Genomic DNA, 26,283 nt, shown 5'->3' on the forward strand with positions numbered 1-26,283 from the left:
ACTCTTCTGACTGCAGACAGCTGCGACTTCAAACTACACACAAAATGAAACAGCATCCTGAATTACTACCACACCCACTGCCCTTACCCCAGTTCCCTAATAATTTCTCACTGGTTCCATAAATTTAACATTTTAACACTTCAGCTATGCAGGAAGATGCGATACTGAGACATAAAAGGATTTGTTTCAAAATTTATACACAATAAAAATGGGCACGTATGTGTTTCCTTTGGAGTATTCTAAAATCAAGATTTTTTCACTTAGCATTTCTGTTTTGATAATTACACATTTCCAACAAAAATGTAATTTGCTAGAAAACTTTGAATCAGTTCCGTTGTGTGCAGTCTTTTAACGTGAGACCAAAGGAAAAAAATCCCAAGCTAAAAGCACTGAAAACATCCTAAAAACCTTGACATTTATGATGAGCTAGTGTCTGAAAAAATGTATTTGAACTTGGAGCTTTTATCGTAACTTCTGCAATACGAACGCCACATCATTTACACTCTTTTTGATGGCTTCAAAACAGTGAGTATCCCTGTTTCACTATTCATGCTTTGCAACTAATGAATCTATTGCAAAATAGCTCTGTGAAAGGAAGAGGTATCCTTTTAACAGTGCAGTATTTTCAAAAAGCTGCCATATCTGTGCTGTGTTGTTAAAAATCTGTCAGGCTGTGCAACATCTTGGTGGGAGACATTTCATTTTCCAGTTTCTACTCTTTTCTGTCATTACACTTCATAGCTTTTTTATTGTATAGCATCCTGAACCATCACACAAAGGGTGAGCGGATGGGGCCCTTTCTGTCACAGGAATTCGAGTCGGACCAAAGCCACACCTAACTCCTTTCCACCTCAAGGTAGCTCTTCAAATATAGAGACCAAACTATTTTCTAATTGACTGTAATTTGGAAGAGGAAATTCAACTAACTAACTAATGAAATAAATAAAAACATGTGAAAAAGAAGCTTTTAAAATGCTGCTTTGATGAAAGGCATGCAGACAGTACAGCTTCACGGGAACAGAGGTGTTGAGAGGGAGTCCCACTGTAGGAAATTTAGTACTGTGGAAAACGAAACATGAACGCAGGTTTTTGCACATTACCAATGGCATAAAGAATTGACAAGTAATATGACTTATCCTCATTATTATCAAAGGTTTAGAAGCATTGGTGAGGATAAAAGCCCTGTGAGATTAAATTTCATTCAAACAGAAAGTTTATGGATCAAGCAGCTTGCATACCCAAGTTCATCAGGAAAATATCCTAAAGTATATGACTGAGGAAATAAGAGTGTAAAAACAGTTGCTTAGCCTGCTCTACTAGAAATAATGATGCACCACTGACAACTTCACTGTCGAAGTCTAAAATAGGTAGGTGTCAGTACCCACGCAAGTGCAAGCGAAGAAAAGGATCTTACTGACATCAGCTTAGACTTTTTTAGAAAAGTGAGAACATAATTGGAAGTATTTTCTCAGTTTGGTCAGATCTTTGGGAAAAGTCTCGCAGATGCTTATGGATGTCTGCCAAAGAAAAATTAAACTAATAAACAAACAATCCTCCCCCACATCAGATCGATTTTATTTAACTCCTGCTCCCTAAGCACAGACATCCTGCTCTAATAAGACCCAGGGCTGTCTGAAGCATATAGAGTCACAATAAGGCAAGAGTTTAATCTGCATGGTCATGAAACTGTGAATTTTTAAAAGATTTTTCCTCAAGTGGCAGGCTTCCCTAATTTAGGGAAACGAACTGAAGCCCACCGAAGGCAGCAGAAAACCTCATACTGGCTTCAGTGGTTTGGATCAGGATGACAAAGGACATGATTTTAATGGAGGATCCTAATGCTTCTCCTTTTTTCCAGCAAGGGCCAAATCTTCACCACAGTGACGATTACGTAAATCCCCAATTCACAGGCATTGCTTAGGATCTGTGCTGGCAAAAAAAGAACCTGGAACCTATTTACCCCAAACTGTACCCTCTCTTCTCCATTAGATTAAAACCCAGTCTCCTTCATGGTTTGTTTCTTGATGTGATGGGAAGGCTGTCATCTTCTCCCTTCCATTGGGAGGAATGCTGCTAGAATTGGCATTGAAAAGTAACTTTAAGAAGCATTATAGAGTATCAGTAAATGAGGTTTCAACTAGCATCATTTCAGATTTCTGGTTCTGAAAGGTATCATGTTTATCTGTGTATCCAAGTCCTTTGTCATAGATACTCTCCAAGATTCTAAATCAAGATATATTCCCTGATTTATTTATGAAATACATGCATTTTCTTGATTTGGGAATTGCTGATATATCCAGAAATTCTGAATTTTTTTAGCTGTATCTTGGATAAAATAATGAACGGATTTGCCAAGGCATAATATAATTGATTGTGCTTGCCTTGCTAGGCAATGATATAATACAGTGTGACTCGACCTACTGGTCCAGAATACAATCAGTATGCATGCTCTAGTTGGTGGAAAATAAAGTGCTTAGATTATTCAGTGAGAACCCAATCTGCTTAGAGCAACAAAAGACTACATATAGCTTGCGAAAGAAAAGTGTGAAGTCTAAAAGTTCACATAACAATGAAGCTGAGGTTGAGACTAAAATGTAAAAAATAATACTCCCAAGCAAAAGCCTCCCCTGTATTTATACAAAAGTTCCAACTCTGTACACCTCGACAGCTGGCCCTGAATTTCCCAGCACTAGTGTCCCTGTATCCATGATGAAGCACAACTATCGCAGTCTCTGACAGAGGAAGGACAGTCCTGTTACTTGTGCTTAAGAAGGAGAAATGAGAAAAGGTAGCTAGGAAAGTTTTAAACATAAAAATTGTATAAAACATCTATATGGTGAGAATTTAAAAGAAAAGTATTGAAGATATGGAATCATATATGCTACGGCATTGGTCAATACTCAGATACCAAAGAGGCCAAACATTTCCCTATCCACTGGAATATTTGGAATCAATTATTGATTACAAAAGAACTAAAAAGACAGCTTTTATTTGGGTGATGTGATTATTTTAAGAATAGTGCATTACAATCTAGTCATCTATCTCAAACTGATACATCATTACATTTTAACACGATAACACCTTGAACAATTAACATCTTGAATTACAAGTATATCACCAGAGTTGTGTCCATTTAACATGCTGTATTTCTAGCTTCCATGGGCCTGGGAACTGTTCAATGTGCAATGAAGTTGTCTGCCTGTGGGGTACGACTAGAGATGCAGTTGTTTATAAACTCACTGTCCTGCATGTAATGATGTTGCAGGTCTCTGTATCATATAAAAATGAAATACTAATGAACCAAAACACTTCAATGGCAATCTTCTCTTCAGTTTGGTTTCAGAGGCTCTAAAGCCCAGTTAAACTCATTTCCTGCATTTTCCATGGATTTTCATAGATTTACTGCTATAGGTGCAATAAACCTGTCTGGTGATAAAAGTAGCAGCACAAGGAAAAATCAAAACTGTTCCTTGAAAGCCTCATAAAATTATATTCTGCAAGGGGCACTAAAGCACTCAGTTGATCCTAGTTCAGCATAAAACCATTTGCTTCCCAGTGAAGTGGGGCTGTGCTCATTGGCCAGTGCAGCAATAAGCAGAAGGAGCTGCATATCTGGAAGAGATGTACAGCTGGGCAAGGAATGAAACAGCTTTTTAGAAGCTAGAAAACAAGCAAGTGTACACAGTCCTAGGAGAGGAATTAATTTAGAACATTTAATGCTAACATATTAGACTTCGTTATTGAGTGGAAGTTGCTCATTTCACAGTTCTGCTTCCTCACATAAAAGGCTACCTGATAGTAAACCAAAAAGAAAAGGAGGAGGTCATCTAAATAAGGATAAAAACATGATAACTAAAAGAGAAACCAAATAACTAGGTGGACTTTTAAATCTAGATAATCTGTGAATATAGCCTCTCTCTCCCAATTTCTTCTGCAGTGTAAGTTGGAAGGGTATGAAAGGAGACACTGACAGCTCAGGTTTCAGGTAAAGGCCTTTCCACAAAGCCCTGACAAAGGTCTTCTCCTTATCAACAATTCAGCTGGGAAGAACAAAGGGGAGACACGTGTGAGTTGTATGGATTGCAGGATGAGTACAAATCACAAAAGAACTGCAGCGATGAAAAATTGTAAATACAGGCTTACTCTCTATGAGGTAGCTGGCTTCCTAGAGAAACAGAGATAAAAGCATTGCACCAGGTGCTGGAGAGACCAGGACCTTGAGCTGCAGGAACTTGCTTAAGGAGGACAAAACCCAACCAGATGAGGTGCAGAGAAGGGCTTGCTCTGATTAGTGAACTAGGGACTGAGAGACGATATGATTGCTCTCTGCTGATGTACCAATGGACTAAAATGCTATGGAGATGGGCATTCCTCATGTTAATGGATACTCTTAGCAGAAAGAATGAACCAAAATCAGTAACAAGTAAATTTATGCTGGAAATAAGGTTTGCAACTGTTGGAGAAATGATGTTGTAAAACAGTGTCCCAAGGACAGCAATGGAGGTAAAAAATCTAAGTAGGTTTAAGTAAGAGCCTGATACGAGTTTAGGAAGATGACATACATACATTAACCATAGAAGAATGAGATTTTCAGTTTTCTGTCTAATTTCTGCTGCCTTTTGAGTCTCTTCCTCTAACCGAGCTTGATTTTGTTAGTACACCACCACCACTGTTTTCAGAATTAAATTTGTCTGTCTTTTACTGTGCAATATGGCAATTTTTCTTAGAAAACAGTGGACTAACATGACTAAATATATTTGTCTATGGGTATCAAATAATGCTATTCATGGGAGATAACAACTTTCAGCTTATATATAATGTCAAACACTTTGGGTTTGAAGTGTGAGGCAGAAAGAAAAAGAAACTAAATCATCATGAGACAGAGCTGCAAAGCAGCAGACAACCTCCACATTGTGTTTTTGGTCAATTTTTTGTTTCTATTCTTGCTTTTCTTCTCCCTGCAAAATTCTTGAAACTATAAAACCAAAATAAAAGACAATAGTGAAAAACAATTTTGCGTTGGACTCTGAAGCCTTGAACTTTCACTGTCTCACTCAGATTCACTGAGTTACTGTTAGCATCACACAAGCTGATTTGAGTGTGTCAGATACTCAAAATTTTAAGATTTATGTTTACCTACTTCTCTGGGCCCCAATTTTAGCTATCAAGTAACATCCCTCATATGAATAAATGATGGTATAAAGCAATCACTTCCAGCACCCCAATGTTATTTTCATGTGATGAGCACTGTGGGGGGATCCTTGTGAATAATGAAATGCCATTCCTTGTAACTGAAGGTCAAATGGGTCCTGTACAACAGGTAGTTTCGAATACTACAGGACCTGGAAGGAAAGGTGTAATTTATGAACAATTTAGTTACAAATTCAGAATCAGTACGAATGAAACAACCTTGTTCCCAGGCAAAAAAAATATCCATGGGAATTTTTGGAAGAGTCCTTCTCTTTGTGCTGCCACCTTAGGTCTGTTCACAGCAGCTGATCAGTAAGATAAGTAAGCAGAAATTAATGACACTGCGTCTGATGAACAGGTAACTCGTAACAAAAAAGACCAAATGAGCTCTCTTTAAAACCCATAATCATTAAATAAAATTTGGTTTGGAGTGGAAAGACTGAAGTAGAAAAATCAACAGCACTTTTACTGCTTAGATCTAGCAAAGCTTGGAGGCTTCTTTTGTTTCCTTGTTTTGCATTGATGTTTCTTCGTGCATGCTGCTATTACCCAAATACACGTGTCATTTCCATTTCCATACCTTGTAGTGGAAGAGGAATAATCCACAGAAGAGGCTGTACAGGTCAGCCGTGAGCAGGGAGAGATTGACGGCAGTAGCACTGGTTTTCTTTATGACCACTGGCATGAAGCTGTAGAGGCCAAACATACAGGCGCTAAAACCAACATACAGCAAGCCTGCAGAAGGGAAACAAGAAGCAAAAGTGATCTTTCACAGCCTGCAGAAATGACCTGTGTTGGGAGGAAGAAAGCTGTGGTTTTTAGAAAAGAAAGAATAATGCTTTTTCAAAGAAAAGTTCAAATTAATAAGATACACGCATATAGAGAGTGAAAATCATATCAGCAGAGGACATGAGGTCCTTTGCGGTCTCCGTAACAGCAGTGTTGTTTTAAATTGGTGTCTTGTAGTAATAGTGACTACCTCAAGTCCAATATAAATTTGGACAAAATGACCCATTTAGATATATCAAATCTAGTCTCTTAAGGAGCTGAATGTCCCCAGCACTGAATTCAGCTGAGTTGGATGGAGCACACAGTATTTTCTGGGAATGAACACAAAAACTGAATGCAAAATTATTTGCAGAGGAGTTAATGAGCAAATGGATGAATGCATAAGGGTTATGGTTATTGTCAGAGGTCTTAGTCCTGTTTTGCCACCAGAACTGACTCATCGCTTCATAGTTTTGCATCTCTGTTCCTCTACCATTTTTTTTTGTCTGGTTTCCTTAATAAAAATTTCCAGGGCTGAGACTCTTTCCTGCTACATTTTTACAGTGTGCCTCACACAAATTAGATTGTTAGACACTAATATAATAAAAATACATTAAAGTAAAAATCTAAATTAATTAAAAAACCTAAATAACTTACTGGGAAAGAATTCATTGCTTCAGTTATTACTTGATAAATCCCAAGGCAAGTTAATCAATATGAAGTTAAAAAACTAGCAAACACTTTATTCATCTGCTCTCATGCAAATGATGTTTCTTAGGCTGCCATATGCTGCAGAATTCCCAGTTGATATGTACACGAGCCTAAATTTAGACTCATGCTAGCTCTTCAGAAGATGTTGTTATTGACTAAAAGTTGTGAAAATCTGATTGCCAAAGTCCTGAAAGGGGCAAAAAAAGCTCATAATATTTGTATCTGAATGGAGACCCACTTAGTTAAAAGCTCTTTAAAAAAACCTATCTAAAGTAAAAAATCAGCTGTGATAGTTTGACTCCCTTAGAAGCATCTAAATGGAAGTGTGCATTCAACTGAAACAAATACAGCAGTCATGAACTATCAGCGTCCATATTTGTTATGGCATGATAATGAATTTGTGTTTACATTCAGAATATGGAGAATCATGGTAACAAGTTTACTAATAGGTAGCAAATTTCTAAGGTGTGTATTGTATAGTGGTAACAAACAGAATTAAGTCAGTGCTTGAAAGCCGCTTTATGTAAACTCTGCAACTCTTCTGTAGCAAGCAAATGATTGCATCAAATGGAGCATAGCTTTGGTCAATGGGAAATTGTTTGCATACAGGAGCATTAAGTCAGCTTTTCTTCCAGGCACAAAAGCCATTATGGACCTGAAGTCAGCATTGTCAAAGTACAGTCTGCAAATCACCAGCTGGTCCACCAAGCCTCCAGTACTCAGTCTGGATTTAATATGCATATTCAGGTGCTTTGTTGGCTTATGCATGCAACTAACAGTATCATTTTATGGTACTGCCTTGATGTTCACATTATTTGACAGCCAACTACATGTACTTCACAGGCTTCTTTTCCAAAGGGCATTTAAGTTCCAGGAGAAAATGTCTTAAACTGTAGCTGTTCTATCAGACATAAAGTGGCCTTTCATTTACAGCTTAAAAATACATGTAATATCCACCAACTGGGTGGCATTTAGTGGTGACAATGAGCAAACTGGAAGTAAGATCAATTTTCAGATACTGCCTCTTAGAGGACCAATTTTCAGACTAAAAATATGTTATAAGTTAAAGGTTTGAAGCCTCAGCCTCCTTAGGTAGGCATGGAGTGCAAATGGGAGCCTTGTGAATGCCGCTAGTGTTGCAGTCCTAGGGCACTGGGAACAGTGTCTAAACAGGCACTGATTCACTGGCACCAACTACCTGTAGCAGGTCCTGGAAGGAAGCAAGTTGGCAAGTCAGGAGATGCTTTTGTAATGATCTGCTTATCAGCCAGTCTGTGTTAAACCCTTAAAAGCTCATAATTTGTAACTGTCTTCTTCAGGGTGTGCTGGTGTTCTCCTGAACTGAAAGCACCTGTGGGTGGGATTCATTACATCTAACTCTGGATGTATACTGAGGGCTGGTGGTCAGTGAAGAGACTGGGAAAATTTAGAGTGCAGACTGTTCAGCCTCTTTTAGACACCAACAGTATGACTCATATCGGGCCTGTTTATTGTTCTGGATGGTAAAGGGAGACTATATAACTAAACCTGAAGTTTACATCCCAGGTATCTAAAGCTGGTAGAAGGGATCCTGTCTCATCTGTCTGTGTTCACCTGGATGGGTAATGTGAACAGTTTTGCCTGGTTGGGTGGGAATTTCTCATAACTGTCTGAACTAGGCACTTGGGATGATAGGATCATGGGCTGATTCAGGAGAGACAGGAGCTCTGAGCTCTCCAGTTCAAACCCTGATTAAACCAGGCTCAGTTGTGAGTTAAGACCGTGTTTCTCAGGATTTTGCCCAGTCTGAGTTTGAAGACTCTGAGGATGAAGACTACAGAGCCTTTCTGGGCAATCTGCTCTGCTGCCTGCCTGTCCTCAACGTGAAAGATTTTCTCTTTATCCAGTCTGAATCTCTTATTTCAGCTTCTGCCTGTTGTCTCTCCTCCTCCTGCCATGCACCACTGTGAAGACCTTGGCTCAGTTCTTTTGATAACCTCCTTGCAGGTAACTTCTCTTCCACAGGTTGAACAAGCCACAGTCCCTCAGCGTTTCTCTGCGTCTCTCAAGACTAGGTATCTTCACACAGATGGGCAGGAACTGCTCCCAGGGACTATTCTAAAATAGCTGAAGTACCACCAAGACTAACATGCCTTGAGAACTCAGGTTTAGTTCCTGAGCATGCTGGTTGAATGTTGCAGGAGTGTTGTCTTTGCGTTTTCACTCCAAAAGCAATCATTTAATTGGTATGAAATGGAATCAGTTATGATTTTTCACACTGTCTTGGAATAAAGACCACTCAGAAATGTTCAAAACCCCTGTAACAAAGGGCACTTCCTTGGAGATTCAAACTGGCTTTTCTCTTAAATAAAACTGATGTGAGTTTATTTGTTACTATTTCATCTATCACTACAAAACATGTCATGGTCTCATATGAAACCACTCAGTCAGAACAGTATAATCATTCTCCTTTCACTCAGGTTGTCAGCAAGTATTAATACTTAAACCTTCAAGGATTCAAACAGAGCTACACTGATTCATACTAAGTGTGAAGATGATGATATGCATCAGGGGAATTTCCAAAATTAAAACCAGGAGGACCACAGCCTGCTTTAAACATGATAGATGTAACAGATTTGCTTTAGATCTTTTTATTTAAAAATCATTTGCATTGAAATGATTTTTTAAAAGTTGAAAGGTAGCTCATCCATTCTTAAAAGCACAATTACAGCAGATGGCAACAGGCCACCTTGAGTTATTTATTAGGTTGCCTGCTGTGACTTTATCACCACTGTTCAGTAGGCTGATGATTTAACTCTGCTGGACTGCAGGTTTGAGTCTGTCGCAGTGGATAACTACCCAGGACAAGGCTGTGAACTCCCTGACACAGATTTTGTCAATCACTACTTGACAACCTTGTATCACTGCCAATGCACTGGAAAGTACACTGAGTGCAGGGAATAACACAGAACTACACAGAACTGTCACTATTTAATCCAGCATTTCCAATTATTGCTCTAACAAAACAAGTACATACCTATGATGCTTTTGCTAAGATGATCTCAGCCTTATGAAGCATAAGGACTCTTCAGATTTAGTGAGCAACTTTCAGTGACATTTTAACGGCATCAGAGATGAAGTAAGACCTTATTTTAACAGCACATTTCACTGATATTGAGTTAGAACAGAACTCTCCTGGAAGTATGTATGACATTTACATGGATAGTAGATTAATTCACTGTGACCACTGCTAATTCCATCAGTACCAGATTAATTATATCCCTAAGCTCCTGATCATGAAATATAAACAAACACTGATGCAATTATGCTAATTATTTCAGATTAAAGAAGGCCAATACACTAAAAGTACACAGTTGAGTGTGTTCCTCCATGGATACTTTAAAATGATTTGTCACTTAGGATTATGATGATGAGAGGAAATTGTGAACTAAGTTTGAAGAAAACAACTGTGTTCCATAACTTATATCCCCTCTTTTCAGGGATTTACCACATAATCAGTTGCTTTTGCACTCTTCTAACCTGTCATTTTGAAGTTCAGTCTGAAACTAGGCAATGAGCTATTGTCAGTGGATTGCCAAAGCTTGAATCTCCTGTTATCAGTCAGCTCTGTAGTACTAGTATCCTTTTATTTCTTCTATTGTTCATAAATAGTGAAAGAGTGATTACAGGGACTCTCCCACATATTGATTTGGTTTTAAAGCAAATAATTCATTGGACTAATTAGAAGGGAGTCTTAGATCATAAACTCAGCTTCCAAACAGCAATGGGAAAATGCAACCCACTGCTTAGCAGAACACCGTAACAGCTTCATTGGGCACGACACTCTCTAAACTTGTCTAAAGGACACATCAGCTATATTCCACCAAGACTATCTGGAAAGCAATTAACCATTGCCATACAGAAATGTTCCCTTGGAAATGAGTTTATGAGGCTATAACATGCACTGAGAGTACATTTTAGGTTTTTTTTTTTTTTTTTTTTTTTTTTTTTTTTTTTTTTTTTTTGTTGGGTTCCATTTTCTTCCTTTGGCATTCATTGAAAAGGTTTGGCTCTTACTGACTACCTCATTTATTTGTCCTAGTGTTGCATTGAATCTTAGAACTGGAACCCCATTATTGTTTTACTTCATAACTGAATAATTATCTTACAGCATTCATATGCTTAACCTAATGGTGCAAGGAAGGCATAATGCTGCAACAGGAGGACAGATCATTCAAGAACAGTCATGAGACGTGGTCCAACCTCTGGTAGTAACTGATGGAGAAGTCAGCAAACATTGGCTCCTCTGAAACTTCATGCCTGCCTCCCCAAACACTGGTTGGCTCCATGCTTCCTTCAGTAACTATCTTCAATGAGGTAAAGTGTTTTCTTACCTATTTGCCAATCCCAGGGAACTTTCAACAGCTCTTTATGTTCCATGATTGCACTAAAAGAGAAGAGAAGGCAAAATTTGATGGAAGAAGAACAGAAGTTAAATTACTTCCACTTATTCAATTCAAATGCTGGACAAAACAACATAAATAACCTTATAACAAAAAACCTCTGTAGGAACCGAATGCAATCAGACTTTGCTAATCCACTCTGGCATTATCCTTGTGCGTGTGTATTTGAAAGGTCTTCAGGGCAGTAATCAGATGTGATAGCATACAATTTCCACTGGTTTTTTTGCATCTCTACATATACCTGCTCTATGTGCCTGTGCCCATAAATGTTCAATCCTCTTGTACTCTTCTGACTTAATATTCTGAAAGCTTTTGAACTTTAATGATTAATAATGTATCTGTCTGACTTATTCACATTTCAAAGCAGCTCTGCAGTGTAAAATAAATAGATATCACAGGCTGGCTTTGGGAATCATGCTGTAATTTGTTACACCCTGAAAGAAACCAAATAGTCACAGCAATGTAAGTCAGGAAACAAAGCAAGGGATGGGCAAACCTGCAGAAGTCCACTTTCAAGATCTTGTAAATCTTGCATTGCACATTAAAACCAAAATCCCAGATCCATAAAATTCTAATGTGAAAACAAGTCAGCTCTTCCCAATCCAGGCAAACAGACTCTCAGAGATAAGACATCTCACAACCTAGGTCTTCACTCCGGTAACCATTTTCTCTGATCTGTGATTTCCAGATAAATCCTGCTGTGCAGGACTCTGCTGGTCTGGACACTATTTTAAACAAGTACAAAACATGGAATTACACAGATTGAAAAACACAAAGTACCTAGTACAAAAGGTGGTATGTGGAAGATCAAGCCTAATAGTAAAACTGCAGGAACTCAGCACCTTCCAGATTAATCTAGTCCAGAGACTTGCATCCTGGAAATTCTAATTTGCTTGCTGCTGATATGTGGCAAATCTAATACCGTGTACAGAATAATAATACTATTTTGTCTGCAAAATAACTAAATTATAAGTGTCTTTGCATGAATAAGACATATGTCCCTTTTATCAGCAATTCCTGAAGAATATGATGAAAACAAACTGCACTGTCTCTTGGTCTGGCAAATAAACTTTGATACATCTTAAACGTTAGAACATTGCTTTCATACTATTGCTTATTCAATACAAAAGAAGGATAAAACAATATGTTATGGCTTGTAACTCATTGTCATCTGTGAAACAAAGAGGGGTGAGAACAACTTTGCCAGAAGTGGCCATTTAGTGATGCCAGAGGCACTGAAGAATAACAGTGATCTTTGAAAGGTTGTGGTGACTGAAGGAGGTCCCTGATGACTGAAAAGAGACAAAGGCAACATCCATTTTAAACCAGCAAAAACTATAGTCTGGCCAGCCTTACGTTAACCTTTGGGAAGATTATGAACAAATCTTCCCAGAAGCCATTCACAGAAAATGAAGAAGACATCACTGAAAACAGCCAACATAGACTTCTCAAAAGCAAATCATACCTGACCAAACTGACAACCTTCTATTATGAGATGACTGGATCAGTAAATAAAGGAGAGGGAATGGATGAGAGGATATGGTGTAACCTACTGTGATGTTAGCAAAGCTTCCACATGATTTCCCTAAAGATCCCTAGAGATTGAAGAGATATGGACTGGATGGGCAGAATACCCACAACGTCGTCTGAAGAAAAGAGCAAATGAAAACTCATGAAGAAAAGAAATGTGAACTCCTGTACCTGAGGTGGAAAGGCACTATGCAACAGGACAGGCTGGGAGCTGACTGGATGGAAAGTTGCTTTTCAGAAATAAACCTTAGAGTCCTGGTGGACATCAACATGAATGCAAGTCAGCAGTGTGTCCCTGGAGCAGAGTAGGCCAACAGCATCTTCAGCCGTTGTTAGTAGAAGTCTGGCCAGCAAGCTGAAGGATGTGATTTTCAAGACAGTAATTAGAGTACCGTAACCTGTTTTGGGCTGTCCAGAACAAGACAGGTGTTAACAAATTGACGGGAGTACAGTGGAACTCCATCACAATGGTCAGGCAGCTTGAGCACGTGGTGTAAGAGGAGAGGTTGAAACAGCATGGTTTGTTTAGAATGAGGAAGAAAAGGTTAAGCTGGGGGAAAGGAGGATGGAACAATAAATTTTCCATCTGAAGTACTTAATGGGTAGCTACGGAAAAGATAATCATACTTGGAGGTGCAAAACAAAAGGATGAATAACAACGGACACAAGTTGCAATGTGGAAAACTCTGAATAAATATCAGGGAAAAAAATTAGTTAAACACTGGAACAGGTTGCCCAGCATGACTGGCACTTCCATTCTTGGAGATACTAAGAAATCAACTGTATAAGATTCTAAGAAACTTAGCACAACTTTGAAATCAGCTTTGAGTAGGAGTTTGAACCAGATGACCTTCAGGGGTCCATTATAGAGTAGGTTATGACTATGTGATTCCATTGGACAGCCTTATCTCCATTTGCTGGGTAGTTGTGATATCCCCAAATCCTATCAACTAATCTCTTCTTTTGATACACAGTTCCTCCCTGCTTTAATCACATTCAACATAGTGAACTTCTCTTTCTACCATGCCTGGGTGGTTAGTCAGCTCTTTAATTCACTCTTTCTCCTGACACCTTAGCCCTTCATTTGTTGCAAAACAGGCATTATTTGTGTTTATATTATGTTACAGTGTAACATTAATCACTTTTGCAAAACTGTTTGACAAAACGAGAGCCTACTTCCTTGAAGTCCTCTTGGCGACACAGCCCTGTACTACAGCTGAAGCATGAGCTGACATGAGTCACCTACACTTATGACGATATTTGTAGAGACACACAGAATAAAATGCAAATACCACAGCTTTTGCTCCTATATTATCTTGAGATCAATGCATGTCAATAAAAGCGACATTCACTTGTGGGTAGTGTTTTGTCTTTCTTACATTCATCACAGCCCCATATACTTTTTGATACCTTCTCTTCTTCAGAATTGTACTACTCCCTGTAGAACCTATGAACATGAGATTTACATCTCCAGAGGTATCAGCACATGTTCTCTATCCTCAATCCACTTTGTGGATGCCAACCAAACTTTGACCATGCTGTATCTAGCATGCTGGGAAATGGTCCAATTCCTGAGACACTCCTTTCCCAGACGAATTCATTTTATAGGGTCTGAAGGTCTTATATTGTACTACTGGGCACCAAAGTGGCCTGTAGTGTTTCACAGAAAGAGTCTGCAATTTTAACATGAGAGGCTGGCTTCTCTTTGAAATAATTGGCATAATTACTTAGATTAAACCTGTGTGAACACGTAACTATGTGACTTCTGCTATTCATTACAGGTAAAGGTAAGAAAAAGGTACACATAAAAACCAAGTGTGCTTGGGTATCCAGAAAGTGCCACAAAAGCACTAGCAGCAAAAAGCTGCAGAGGCCGCTGGTGAGAACTCTTGGGTCAAACGTTGAATAGAAAAAAACCTTAGGGCTTTCAGCAACGAAATGATTTTTTATTTTTTCTTTCCAGTTGTGTTTTCTGTATACAAAGATGCCTTGTTCCAGCGCAAACTTCTCCCCAGCAAAACAGCTCACAGACCCTGAATTATGACTAACTGCTTGGGTCAAGAGGGAGTAATGGCACTATGATTAGATTCAGGTATATGAGACATGTACATGACAGTTTACACACACATAGCAAGACAAGGGCACTGCTTTGATGCCCTCAGAATCATTTAGTATCTGCTTACCACAAACACATAAAAGAATGCTAAACCAAAGGTGTTAGACACATTTAAGTGATCTTACATGCTATATTTTCAAAAAGGGAACTGTTTGTATGGTAGCTAGTTAATATAAATAATTTCAAGACACTTGTTCACATCCCACATAAATATATTAAGCTTTCTAGCTAATGAAATGGAAGTAATTAGGTGGGAATTGATGGGTCATTTTTTTCAATCTGCCTCTGTTCTTAGAAACTGAGTAGCTCAGAGGTGTAGGGAAGAAATTTATTTTGGACTAATAATCAAAAGTCATCTGTGTGACAAGCACCAGTGACACATCTGCATAAAACGCAGCAATCTTGCATGGTTACTTTTACATGAGTCACAGTACTACAACACTGGAAGCCGCCTCCAAATTAACTTGTAGGTGAGATGCTCATTAGGTGCATGTGGATACAGACAGGACTCAGCAGATCCATGCAACAATTACCTGACTACTAAATATTTTGAAGTGAAGAGGCCAATTTCTTAAAGGCTTTTTTTGTTATTTCTTCCGTATCATCATGTAGTTACACAGAATGAGCCAACAACTGAAATACCTTCTGACTGGATATGTTCTCAACCTGTTTAGAAATCTAAGTGACTTTTAAAAAACACAAAACAGAACCAGAGGAGGTCGTAGATTTTGTTATTTTGTTATTGATCAAATCAACAGATGAAGTATCCGCTTGTCTTCCAGCAACAAGATGGTAGGATGTGTCTTCTCCCTCCCCAAGTGACTTCTAAAGGCCACCAGTCCCTTAATTACTTAGGTGCAAATTCGTGTTATTTTTATTCAAATCTATATGAAAACCAATGCAAATTCTGGAATTAGGGGACACCTGCTCCCCACAGGAAATGGCTACCTCTGAAGAGGTGGTTAGAGTACCTCAGCGGAGGCAACAGTTGCACTTATTTGAATGATCTTGGAGCTCAAACCTGCTCACTTACAGCTGAATTCCACTGAAGAAGGAGCCAAAGAGTCCGATCATTCCCAGGAATTCCACTCGACTCAGATTTCGGACGATATACTCCTCACAGACGTTGGAGATGCCGTATAGTGTTGCTCCGCCCAGTACTAAGAGATCCCCTATCAGTTTATTTTCACCTAGGGATAAACAGGAAAAATCAGAAACTTAAAAAACAATCTCTAGACTAAAACCATTGCAAGTTCTTCCCTACAGATTTCAATCCTCAGTCACTAAGTAGCCCATATCTGGGTTAATAAACTGAACGCAAATATTCCGTCATTTTAACAGTTTTCATCTAATACACCAGCAAATCTAGCAGAGACATAGGGAGGGTATAGTCCTTGATGTAGAAAAAAGAATCAAAAAATCCTGAAAAGTTTGCTAAAAATATAGATACCAAGTGGCACTCCTCAGAGACTAATCCTTTTAACTTTATTATGATGCCTTTTTTTCAGATAGAATGTGACTCAGCTCTACAGAGCAGTTTGCATCTCATCTTGACATCTAACCAGACTAAAACATGTCCAGTACTTAGATGTGAGGCCAAGCGAAAAATTCTGTGTACCTGTGAAATGAGTGAAGAAATTATTACAACCCCAATATTGACCTCATTCTCACATGAAGCTGTTTGACAAGAAAGGGAGGAGGAAGGATGGGGTGTAGACAGGGTGATGATAATGACAGATTTTTAAAAGAGGTTCAATTAACATAGCAGTACCTAATGCATGCAATGAACACCAAGATGTATTTTCAGTACCTCCAGGTTTATAGAGCTACTAAAACATTTTTTTATCAAAGACTGTTTGAAATCTTTTTAAGTCTTGGAAGCTTTTATTATTGGGTGTTGGAGAGAGATGCAGGGAGATTTGATCAAGATCAAGTTCCAGCTTGAAAACTCATGATTTGCAAACCGATGCATGCCATTCCCTCTGCACATATGGCTTGTTAAATGATTTCTACAAGAGCTACAGCTTCACAAAACTGTCAGATATTGCTGCTGAACCATATTCTGAAAGCCTGGACATAATGGACTTTTCTTTCAAAAGGTTCAGTAGAAATGTTGAAGAACTAAACTAACTGGTTTTGGTGGGTTTTTTTGTTGGTTTTTTTTTAAAGAAACTTTGATTTCTTTTAAAATATCTTGATTTATTTTTTGTGTTCCTGCCTTTTTAAGTTTTATTATTGTTGATTTGTAAAATGCACACTGCAGTAAATAAAACTGGAAGATAATAATTTGATAGGTTCAAATTATCTTTTCAACGTTTTTCTGTAAGGACTTCTTTTCAGCCTCCAGTTTTCAGTCCAAATTACAGGGTTGAAATTTCTATTGAAAAGACATTTATGACAATAAGAATGGTCGTATGAAGACAGACCAAGGGTTCATTAATCCAGTATCCTATCTCCAACACTGTCTAAAAGCACCAGAAAAGTATAAGTTATTTAGGAACAAAGAAGAATGGAGTAAAGTTTAAAATATTCCAAGTAATACTTTTTTAGTCTCCAACATTTTTCAGCTGATGAGATGTGGCTTCTGTGTATTCAGCAAACATTACTAAATTTCTCTTTCACATACTCATTCAGTCTCTCAATTTCTCTTTTGCATGTTCCTTGACTGAGAGCATGCTTAGCATCTTTTAAAGATTTGGTTGGCTTTTTGTTTTGCTTTGTTTTGTTTTTGTTTATTTTATTTTTAGCTTTCTTTTGCTATCAGTCACAGAAGATGCTCTCAATTTCAAATAAGCATCAGCACTTTATAAAACCTCTTCATACCTGATGCACTTCATATTTCACATGGCTGCAATGGTTCCTCACTGAGCTCATCGATTTGGTGTTTGTTATAGATACTCACTGACACTTCAGGGAAGTATTGCTGAAAAAGCTTTTGACCTTAGAGCTTGGTTGTGGTGAACTGCTGAGACAAAAATATCATCCTTTCGCATCTGTGAACCAGAGGCAGCTCAGAAGTTGAGCATTTTCACATGGACGGGATGGCCTCACATTGTGATGGCTCTCCCCAAAGTGTACTCATACTGAGAGTGAGCTTCAACCTTCAAGGCTTTCCCAGAAGAGGGAGCCAAGATCTGTTCAGAGCACTAGTCTCTGGCACTGGAACCTCCTCTGGTATACTCAGCAACACAGGGGGGCTGAGAAGAGCTTAAACAAACAGGGAAGCACAGAGGGACTTTTATCAGCCAGTTCTCAGTAGATCAGGCATTTTCTGAGATGGAAGTTGCACGAGACCATCAAACTTAACAGATTTTGAGGGATTCTTCTTTTATTTGTGTAAAGTCCATATATTTATGGCCCACTATTAAGAAGTACTTCATGTTTTTAATGGTGGCGCTGGATAACTCAAAACTGGATTGGTCATCCCATAAGTTTATGACTGTAGGAAGTATTTAAGAATTACTCTGTACTGACCCTCTCCATACTGCGGAAGACTTCATACATATTTACAGTTATTTACATATTCTGTCTCTTTCTTGCTTTTTCTGAGAGATGGAAGGTCCTGGTCTGCCTACAGTCTCTTCATCCTGAAGCCATTTTATGCCCTCGAATGGCTTTCTCACCTTTCTCCATTGCTTATATAGGCTTATTTTCTGTTTATTTCTTTTTGAGATGCAGTGACTAGAGTAATACATGGTACTCAAGAGATTAGTGCATCAAAACTTTATATACTGGAATAAAAATGTTGTAAATTATAATATTGCTTTCTTTCCTAGTAATTACTAGCCTCTGGGTTGTCAAATGCCTTTTCTTTGCTTCCTTGAGAGGCCAAGACTTTGGAACTTTCTCCCAAGACTGAAATATCCCTATAAATATATTTTCATGAAGGTAAACTCCTCGTGCATCTACTGGTTTCCTTAGTAAGGAAATACGTATCAACAGACTAGAGGCATTCTAAAGACTTTTAGGTCAATAAAGTTGTATTTGACCAATTTAATGGTGTAAGTCATTCTTCAGAAGAAACACAAGGAATAGCCTGATAAAACAAGCTTTGCATTAATCATTGCAGCATATTTTATGTTCTCTGGAAGCAGAAATCATATAGTTCAGAGAGGACTTAATGTTTGGGAATTAGTTATAGCACTACAGTGTTACACATATAATTTAAATATGAACTCTGTTCTGACATGGTTTCTTTTCACACTCTCACTAGGTCTCTTCGTCACATGTTTACCTTAACCCCTGTCATTAAGGGGTGTTTCTCTTTGCTTTTGTTTGTAATTACTGATGATTATAATATCTAAAAACAGTCTCAATGTGCCCCATTTTAGACTGAACATACACTCATATACATATTAACAGGACTGATGTGACAATTTTTCAGAGACTGTGGTAAGCTAAAGCTGTGAAGTGCTTTGAAAAATCTGGACAAAACATTTAGACCTCTGTGGCTTAGATCCCTTGTGTATTACAGGAACACAAGTATCAAGGTAATCCATGAGTATTAGTTCAGAAAAGTGTTATTTTATGGTATACTTGGCATGTAAGTTGATAGAGCACTAAGTATGTGATAGTAATTGCTTTTCCCATCGAGTAATTGCAAAGCATCAGCCAGGATACAAGAAAAAATAGGTAAACTACCACATATTTATTGAGAATTGAAAGCATGTGTGCACATCATACCTAATTCCTGCAGATATTTTGGAAAATAACTGCTAATCTCTCAGTAGTGCATTTTAAATTCACGTTCCCTTACTGTAAGAGTTGGTAGGCCAAATTGCCCTATGCAGTAAGTGCCTAGCAGAGCCTTATGGCTCTTCTCATATGTAAGTAGTGCAGTCAACAAGGACACACAGGTGTCAACAGATCTTGTCCCCTATAATACAAACAGAGAAGTTTACTGAGGACTACTAAAGCACCATTGCTTTTGGTTTCTTCCTTTCTTTAGTTTACCCAGTCCTAGAAAATGTCCTATAAATGGTGTAGAACTCCTTAATGAAGATTTTCAATAATTTTCTTCTTTTCCACCAAAGTTTCTTTTTATGTGTACAATTTTAATGTGTAGTTTTAGCCTTTCAGAGAAATTAAACCAGACAATCTGTTTTACTCTGCTAAAGATAACATCATTAATAGCATCATTTTGCCACTAAAAAAAACCCAAAAAGATGCAGGGTCTCTGGGCAGCAATAAGCATGGACACAGTCTTCCATGTATAGTCCAAATTAAAAGGCAATAATGCATGTTAGTAGCTTTTTCTGGACAAATTTACCTAACAGTTATACCCAAGTTTTAATAATGAATATGGCAAATAATACCTAATTATTGCAGTTGGATGTCAAAGTGTCAGTGTTCTTCAACCTGTTCCTTGTCTGCTGAGGTCCATTGCCCCACATGCTCCTGCTGCATCCACAACTCACCTGCTCTAGCATGTTACTCTCTAGATTACTGGGACACAGGATGCTTTCTTCTGGAACCCAGGGTTAAAACCTAAAACCCTCTGATATCAGTCATTCCCAATACAGCCTGGGCTGGCCAACTAAATAGTACGGAGTATATCCTTTCCTTTTTAGCTGGGACAGGACTATTTCTGGATGACACCAATGAATTAAAGGTCTTCATTGAGGGTAAAGTACAGGAATAAAAGGGGGCAGGGAGAAGCAGTGAGTATTGTCACACACTTTGTTGTTTTATTTAGTAGCATCCTGGCAAATGCAGTTCTTACAGCACTTGCATTTGTATTCAGAAAGCTGAGTCAAGAATTTTAAATCCCTGTGTATTATGCTCAGCTCACAATTCAGTGCTTTTAATTAAGAATGAAAACTGTGCCTAATTGACAATCTTTGAAAAGAATTTCCAGCCTTCCCACATCATTTTGGTTGGCACTAGAGAAATCAATGTGACAGGGGAAGTTGATCGATGAAATCTAACTCTGTCTAGTCTGCATTAATAGCTACACACACGTTATTCATATGATGCCACACATAAAAAAAGAACATTTTACACACAAGAAGGTTTCAACAAAGACTCAGACAAATCCTAAATTTTACTCTGAGACTGCATGCAAAATGCAACTGGTAGTATATAAGTTCAGTGTATTTTAGTACCTATCCAGTGACCCCACCTCTGTAGAAAAAAGCAAGTAAAGTTGAGGAGAAGTAAGAGCACACAGTGGATGTGAGAGATGCTTATGACTCAGAGATGCAGCCAATTTGGAAAGGAAGCAATGGGGGTTTGCAGTTAAACAACTAAGCCAAAAGAGAACGAAACAAAAATATTTAGCTTGTCCCCCCCACCCCGTTTGCCCAGAGGGTGACCTGCGTTGCATTCTGTTTGCAGCAGTGATGACTTGTAAGTGTCGACTCATTTTTGCTCTCTGTCCCTTCTGACAGAGGTAGCTTTGAATGGTGCAGTGCTTTGGATATGTGAAGGCACAAGGTTTCTTGCCAAATTTCCTCTCTTTTTGACCCCAATCTGACACATTTTGGTCAATGGTTTCTCTGGGCAGACCTTGGCCACACAACCCATCCATCCTTACTTACCTGCTCCTTGCTGTCTCCCAACGAGGACATCTGCTCCAGCCATGCAGCCCATGCCCAGAATGCAGACCACAATCCCAATGAAATGCACTGCCTTGTATCGTACCAGTAAGAAGAACCAGGAGAGAAGTATCACCACTGGGATGACAAAGCAGTCTAGGAGCTGTCACGAAAGAGGGAAAAAAATCAACAAATCAATCTGCAAATACTTTTGCCCTAAAATTCTAGGATAGATTTCAGCAGAGGGAAGTGAGAAAAGCAGCATTATTTAGTTTGTAATAGCACTTTCTACAAACAGAAAGTGTATTCAAGTGGTTATGTCATCCATCAGACAGAGGATAAGACAGTTCACAACTATTCCATGAATTCAGGAGAGCTGTTGCTCTATGATAAGGCTCAAAAGCATCACCCTGCTCTTTGGTTCAGATGCATATTTCAAATCCATGGGAAGAAAACCTGGGCTAAAAGAGAGCCACACCACTCCATCTGGTCCTCACCTCTGGTGATTAATAGACAAGGACTGAGGGTAGTTTTCCTGCAGTTTAGACATATGTTTTACTTCAGTCACTTCAGTCCACATAGTAGGAATGTTTCATAACACACAAGTTGACCAGATTTATTAAATCTGGCCATATAAATCAAGGCTTTTCTGCATGCAGTATGCTTAAGAAAAATCTGCCTCCTGTGGGGACTGTTAATTCTGTGAAAATACAGTTCCATATGCCTCAGAAGGAAAAAAAAACCACCCCAAAAACCACAACGGCATCTTGTCTGCAGTGCAAGAAACTCAATCTTCTTGCCAACAGACCCTTGGAATGAGCTTTCACAAAGAAGTGGTGTGAAACATCATCTTTAATCATGTGGTTGTTTGTTCTTTTCCTGAGACATCCAGCACTAAACCTGTGACAAAAAAAGAAATGCACCGAATGTTTGTGAGAAGACCTTGATATTTTCAAATTAAAATATATTTTAGAAACTAGCAGTAGGTCACCTGGAAACAAAAATCCAAGTTAAGAGACACCCAAAGAAGCTTGACTTTAATACCACTTCCTAAAAGATTACAGCTAATTAGGAGTTGTGATTCTGTGGACTAATAATGGGATTTAACAAACTGTGTAGGATACACTACTGTTCAGTGCCAATTGATATAGCACAGACCAGAGCTTTACGTTTGCATCTTCTTCCCAGTGACAATGTCTGGATCTACCAAAGGACGAGACTGTTTCCATAATTCTGGAAAACTACTCCAGACATTGTTACCTTGATTTTAGGTGATGCAATTTGATTTCTCTTTCCTTTGGGTCTATTACATGTTACTTGCTTTCTCAGCATGATTTACTACTAATGACACTGTTATTAAATAAAGATCACATCCCTTTTAACTTCTTTGTCCATCCATGCCTTATTTGAAGAAGAAAGATTTTTGCAAGATTTAAAGAATTTTATTGCTTAGAAAAATTTTTTTACATATGAAATACCTATGTAATAAATATTAAATTTGTTAATTCAAAATAAGTAAAAATATAAAAGTCAAATTTTGGACTAAGGATAATTTCCCTGAAAACTCATTTGAAAAACAAGAGTGTGCAGTGGAAACCCATCCATTTCAAAGATTTTCCAGACAGTGAGAGGCAGAAGCCTTCAGAAGATAACCAGTTCAGCAGTGGGACCATGCTGCTCTTGGGAGGCTCGAGCAGTCACCTCGCCAGCACAGATGGTCAGTGCTGCATGGATAACATTCACTGCACATTTCTTGAGCATGAGGATTTTTGCACTTCGCCAGCACAGCCTTAGCACACATCTGAGGGAAGTGCACTCTTCAGTGTAATCTATGGGATGTGAACACAGCTCAGCACCCACCCTCTCAATCCACACTCATGTCATCATGCCTGAACTAGCTGCATGTCTGCTCTTCAGCAGCTGCACTGGCACACAGTGCACCCATCATCTCTGCTGAAGACAGAGGGAAGGTGGTACTAAACAGTGAGGGGTCAGGTACTCCTTACGCTACTCAAAGCTGTCCCTGATGGTTTGAATGACTCCTTCCCATTCCCTTCCAATCTAGCATTGAACAGGTGAGCTTAACTCACCATTTTCTGACATCACCACAGTTTTCCATTACTTAAAGTGTGGCTACAAAGAAGATGGAGGCTCTTTCTTTAACAGAAGTCACATGGAGAATCAAAGAACCAATAAAATTATAGAATGGTGGGGGTTGGAAGTGACCTTGAAGATCATCCAGTTCCAAATTCCCAGTCATGGGCAAAGACAGCTTCCACTTGACCAGGCTACTCAAAGCCCCATCCAACCTGGCCTTGAACACTACCAGGGATGGGGCATCCATAGCTTCTCTGTTCAAGTTCCTCACCACCCTCACAGGGAAGAATTTCTTCCTAGTGTCTGATGTAAACATGCATTCTTTCAGTTTGTTCAAAGACACTGCCCCTTGTTCTATCACTACATGCTATTGTAATAAGTCCCTCTCCAGATCTCTCATAAGCCCCTTTAATTACTGAAAGGATGCTACAAGGTGACCCCAGACCCTTCTCTTCTACGGATTGAGCAATCCCAGTTCTCTCAACCTTTCCTCACAGGAGCTGTGTTTTATCCCTCTAATCATCTTTGTGGCCCTCCTCTGGACTTGCTTCAACAAGTCTATGTGCTTCCTGTGCTGGGGTCCCCAGAGCTGGATGCAGTACTCCAGGTGGGGCCTCACAAGAGCACAGTAGGGGGAAGAAAAGCAGCAGTGGGCACAAGTTGCACTGGGAGAGGTTTCATTTCAATAGAAGAAGAAATTTTTTTATATGGGGAACAATCAATCATTGAAACAAACTCCCCATGGATGTCATAGAGTCCCCATCACCAGAGGTTTTCAAGATGTGATTGGACAGAGTGCCAAACAATCTCATCCTCGCTCTTTTTCCCACAAAAAGTTGGACCAGGCTGGAGGTCTCTTCAGAGCTGAGCAGTTCTATGAGTATAAATTGTTTAAGGAATGTAAAAGTTGCTTGTACCTGCAGTGTGTGTACTGTAATACACAAATTCCCTCTAAAAGTCTTCTGGAGGCAGATTTTAGAAATTCCTCTAATTCTATAAATATTTAAACATAGCTGTGCTTTCAAGTATGCGAATGTGTGTCTTTTAAGCACTAACATGAAAGGATGCATGAACAGAATGTGTCACAAATAAACAATGCTGATAACAGCTAGAAAACACCTCTTTGGGGCTGGCAGTCCAAAATCTAATCCACAAATTGCTGTCTTGGATGCTGCAGCACCAATAGATGCAAACATGAAATGTTCACTGACATTATATAGTTCTTCAAGTGTGCTTAATTTATACCTCTACTTGAACAATGGGATAGATAGAAATAAATTAGGTTACTACAATACAAGTAATAAGATAACTTAGTACATATTGCTTAACTCTTTTTCAGGTATTGCTTTACATTTCATTTCTCATGGACTAAATTTGCTCTGCCTTTGTTTTTTCCTCAGATAAATAAACCTGTATAATAGAAGAAAAAATGCATGTGTATTCTACAGACAAAAGATCATAGAATCATAGAATCATAGAATAGATTGGGTTGGAAAAGACCTCCAAGATCATCAAGTCCAACCCCTGATCCAACTCTAATTACTATATCATGGCACTAAGGGCCATGTCCAATCTCTTTTTAAAAACTTCCAGGGATGGTGAATCCACCACCTCTCTGGGCAGGCCATTCCAATGCCTGATCACCCTCTCTGTAAAGAATTTCTTCCTAACATCTAACCTAAACTTCCCCTGGCAGAGCTTGAGCCCATGTCCCCTTGTCCTGTTGTTGGTTGCCTGGGAGAGGAGACCAACCCCCACCTGGCTATAACTTCCCTTCAGGTAGTTGAAGAGAGTGATGAGGTCACCTCTAAGCCTTCTCTTCTCTAGACTAAACAATCCCAGCTCCCTCAGCCTCTCCTCATAGGACTTGTGCTCAAGTCCCTTCACCAGCCTGGTTGCTCTTCTCTGGACCTGCTCCAGCACCTCAATGTCCTTCCTGAACTGAGGGGCCCAGAGCTGAACACAATACTCAAGGTGCGGCCTCACCAGTGCTGAGTACAGGGGAAGGATCACTTCCCTGCTCCTGCTGGTCACACTGTTCTTGATGCAGGCCAGGATGCCATTGGCCTTCTTGGCCACCTGGGCACACTGCTGGCTCATGTTCAGCCTCCTGTCAATCCAGCACCCCCAGGTCCCTTTCCACCTGGCTGCTCTCCAACCACTCTGTGCCCAGCCTGTAGCGCTGCAGGGGTTGTTGTGGCCAAAGTGCAGGACCCGGCACTTGGCCTTGTTGAACTTCATCCCATTGGAGTCAGCCCATCTCTCCAGTCTATCCAGGTCCCTCTGCAGAGCCCTCCTGCCTTCTGGTAGGTTGACACTCCCTCCCAACTTGGTGTCATCAGCAAATTTGCTGATGATGGACTCAACCCCCTCATCTAGGTCATCGATAAAGATGTTAAACAGGACTGGGCCCAGCACTGATCCCTGGGGGACACCACTGGTGACCGGCCGCCAGCTGGAGGCAGCCCCGTTCACCAGCACTCTTTGGGCCCGGCCCTCCAGCCAGTTCCTAACCCAGCACAGAGTGCCCCTGTCCAAGCCATGGGCTGCCAGCTTTTCAGGAGTATATTATGGGAGACAGTGTCAAAGGCTTTGCTGAAGTCCAGATAGACCACATCCACAGCCTTCCCCTCGTCCACCAGGTGAGTCACCTGATCGTAAAAGGAGATCAGGTTGGTCAAGCAGGATCTGCCTCTCCTAAACCCGTGCTGGCTGGGTCTGATTCCTTGTCCATCTTGTAGGTGCTGTGTGATTGCACTCAGGATGATCTGCTCCATAACTCTGCCAGGCACCGAGGTCAGGCTGACAGGCCTGTAGTTACCAGGGTCAGCCTTGCAGCCTTTTTATGGATTGGGGTGATATTTGCCAACTTCCAATCATGTGGGACCTCCCC

General features: G+C 39.5%; 1 protein-coding gene across 1 annotated transcript in view; it reads right to left on the bottom strand.

Annotated features, from left to right (window-relative positions):
* Positions 1-26,283, bottom strand: part of SLC35F1 (solute carrier family 35 member F1) — a 237,265-nt gene that overhangs the window by 15,429 nt on the left and 195,553 nt on the right. The window contains exons 4-7 of the mRNA XM_050315910.1: positions 21,297-21,456; positions 15,791-15,947; positions 11,043-11,095; positions 5,771-5,925 (exon numbers count right to left, since the gene is read on the bottom strand). Of these exons, the coding sequence (XP_050171867.1) occupies positions 5,771-5,925; positions 11,043-11,095; positions 15,791-15,947; positions 21,297-21,456 (525 nt within the window). The remainder of the gene's footprint in view (positions 1-5,770; positions 5,926-11,042; positions 11,096-15,790; positions 15,948-21,296; positions 21,457-26,283) is intronic.

Source organism: Myiozetetes cayanensis, unplaced genomic scaffold, assembly GCF_022539395.1.
Source record: "Myiozetetes cayanensis isolate MyiCay16 unplaced genomic scaffold, myiCay2020 scf2-11, whole genome shotgun sequence".
Lineage (NCBI taxonomy): Eukaryota > Metazoa > Chordata > Aves > Passeriformes > Tyrannidae > Myiozetetes > Myiozetetes cayanensis.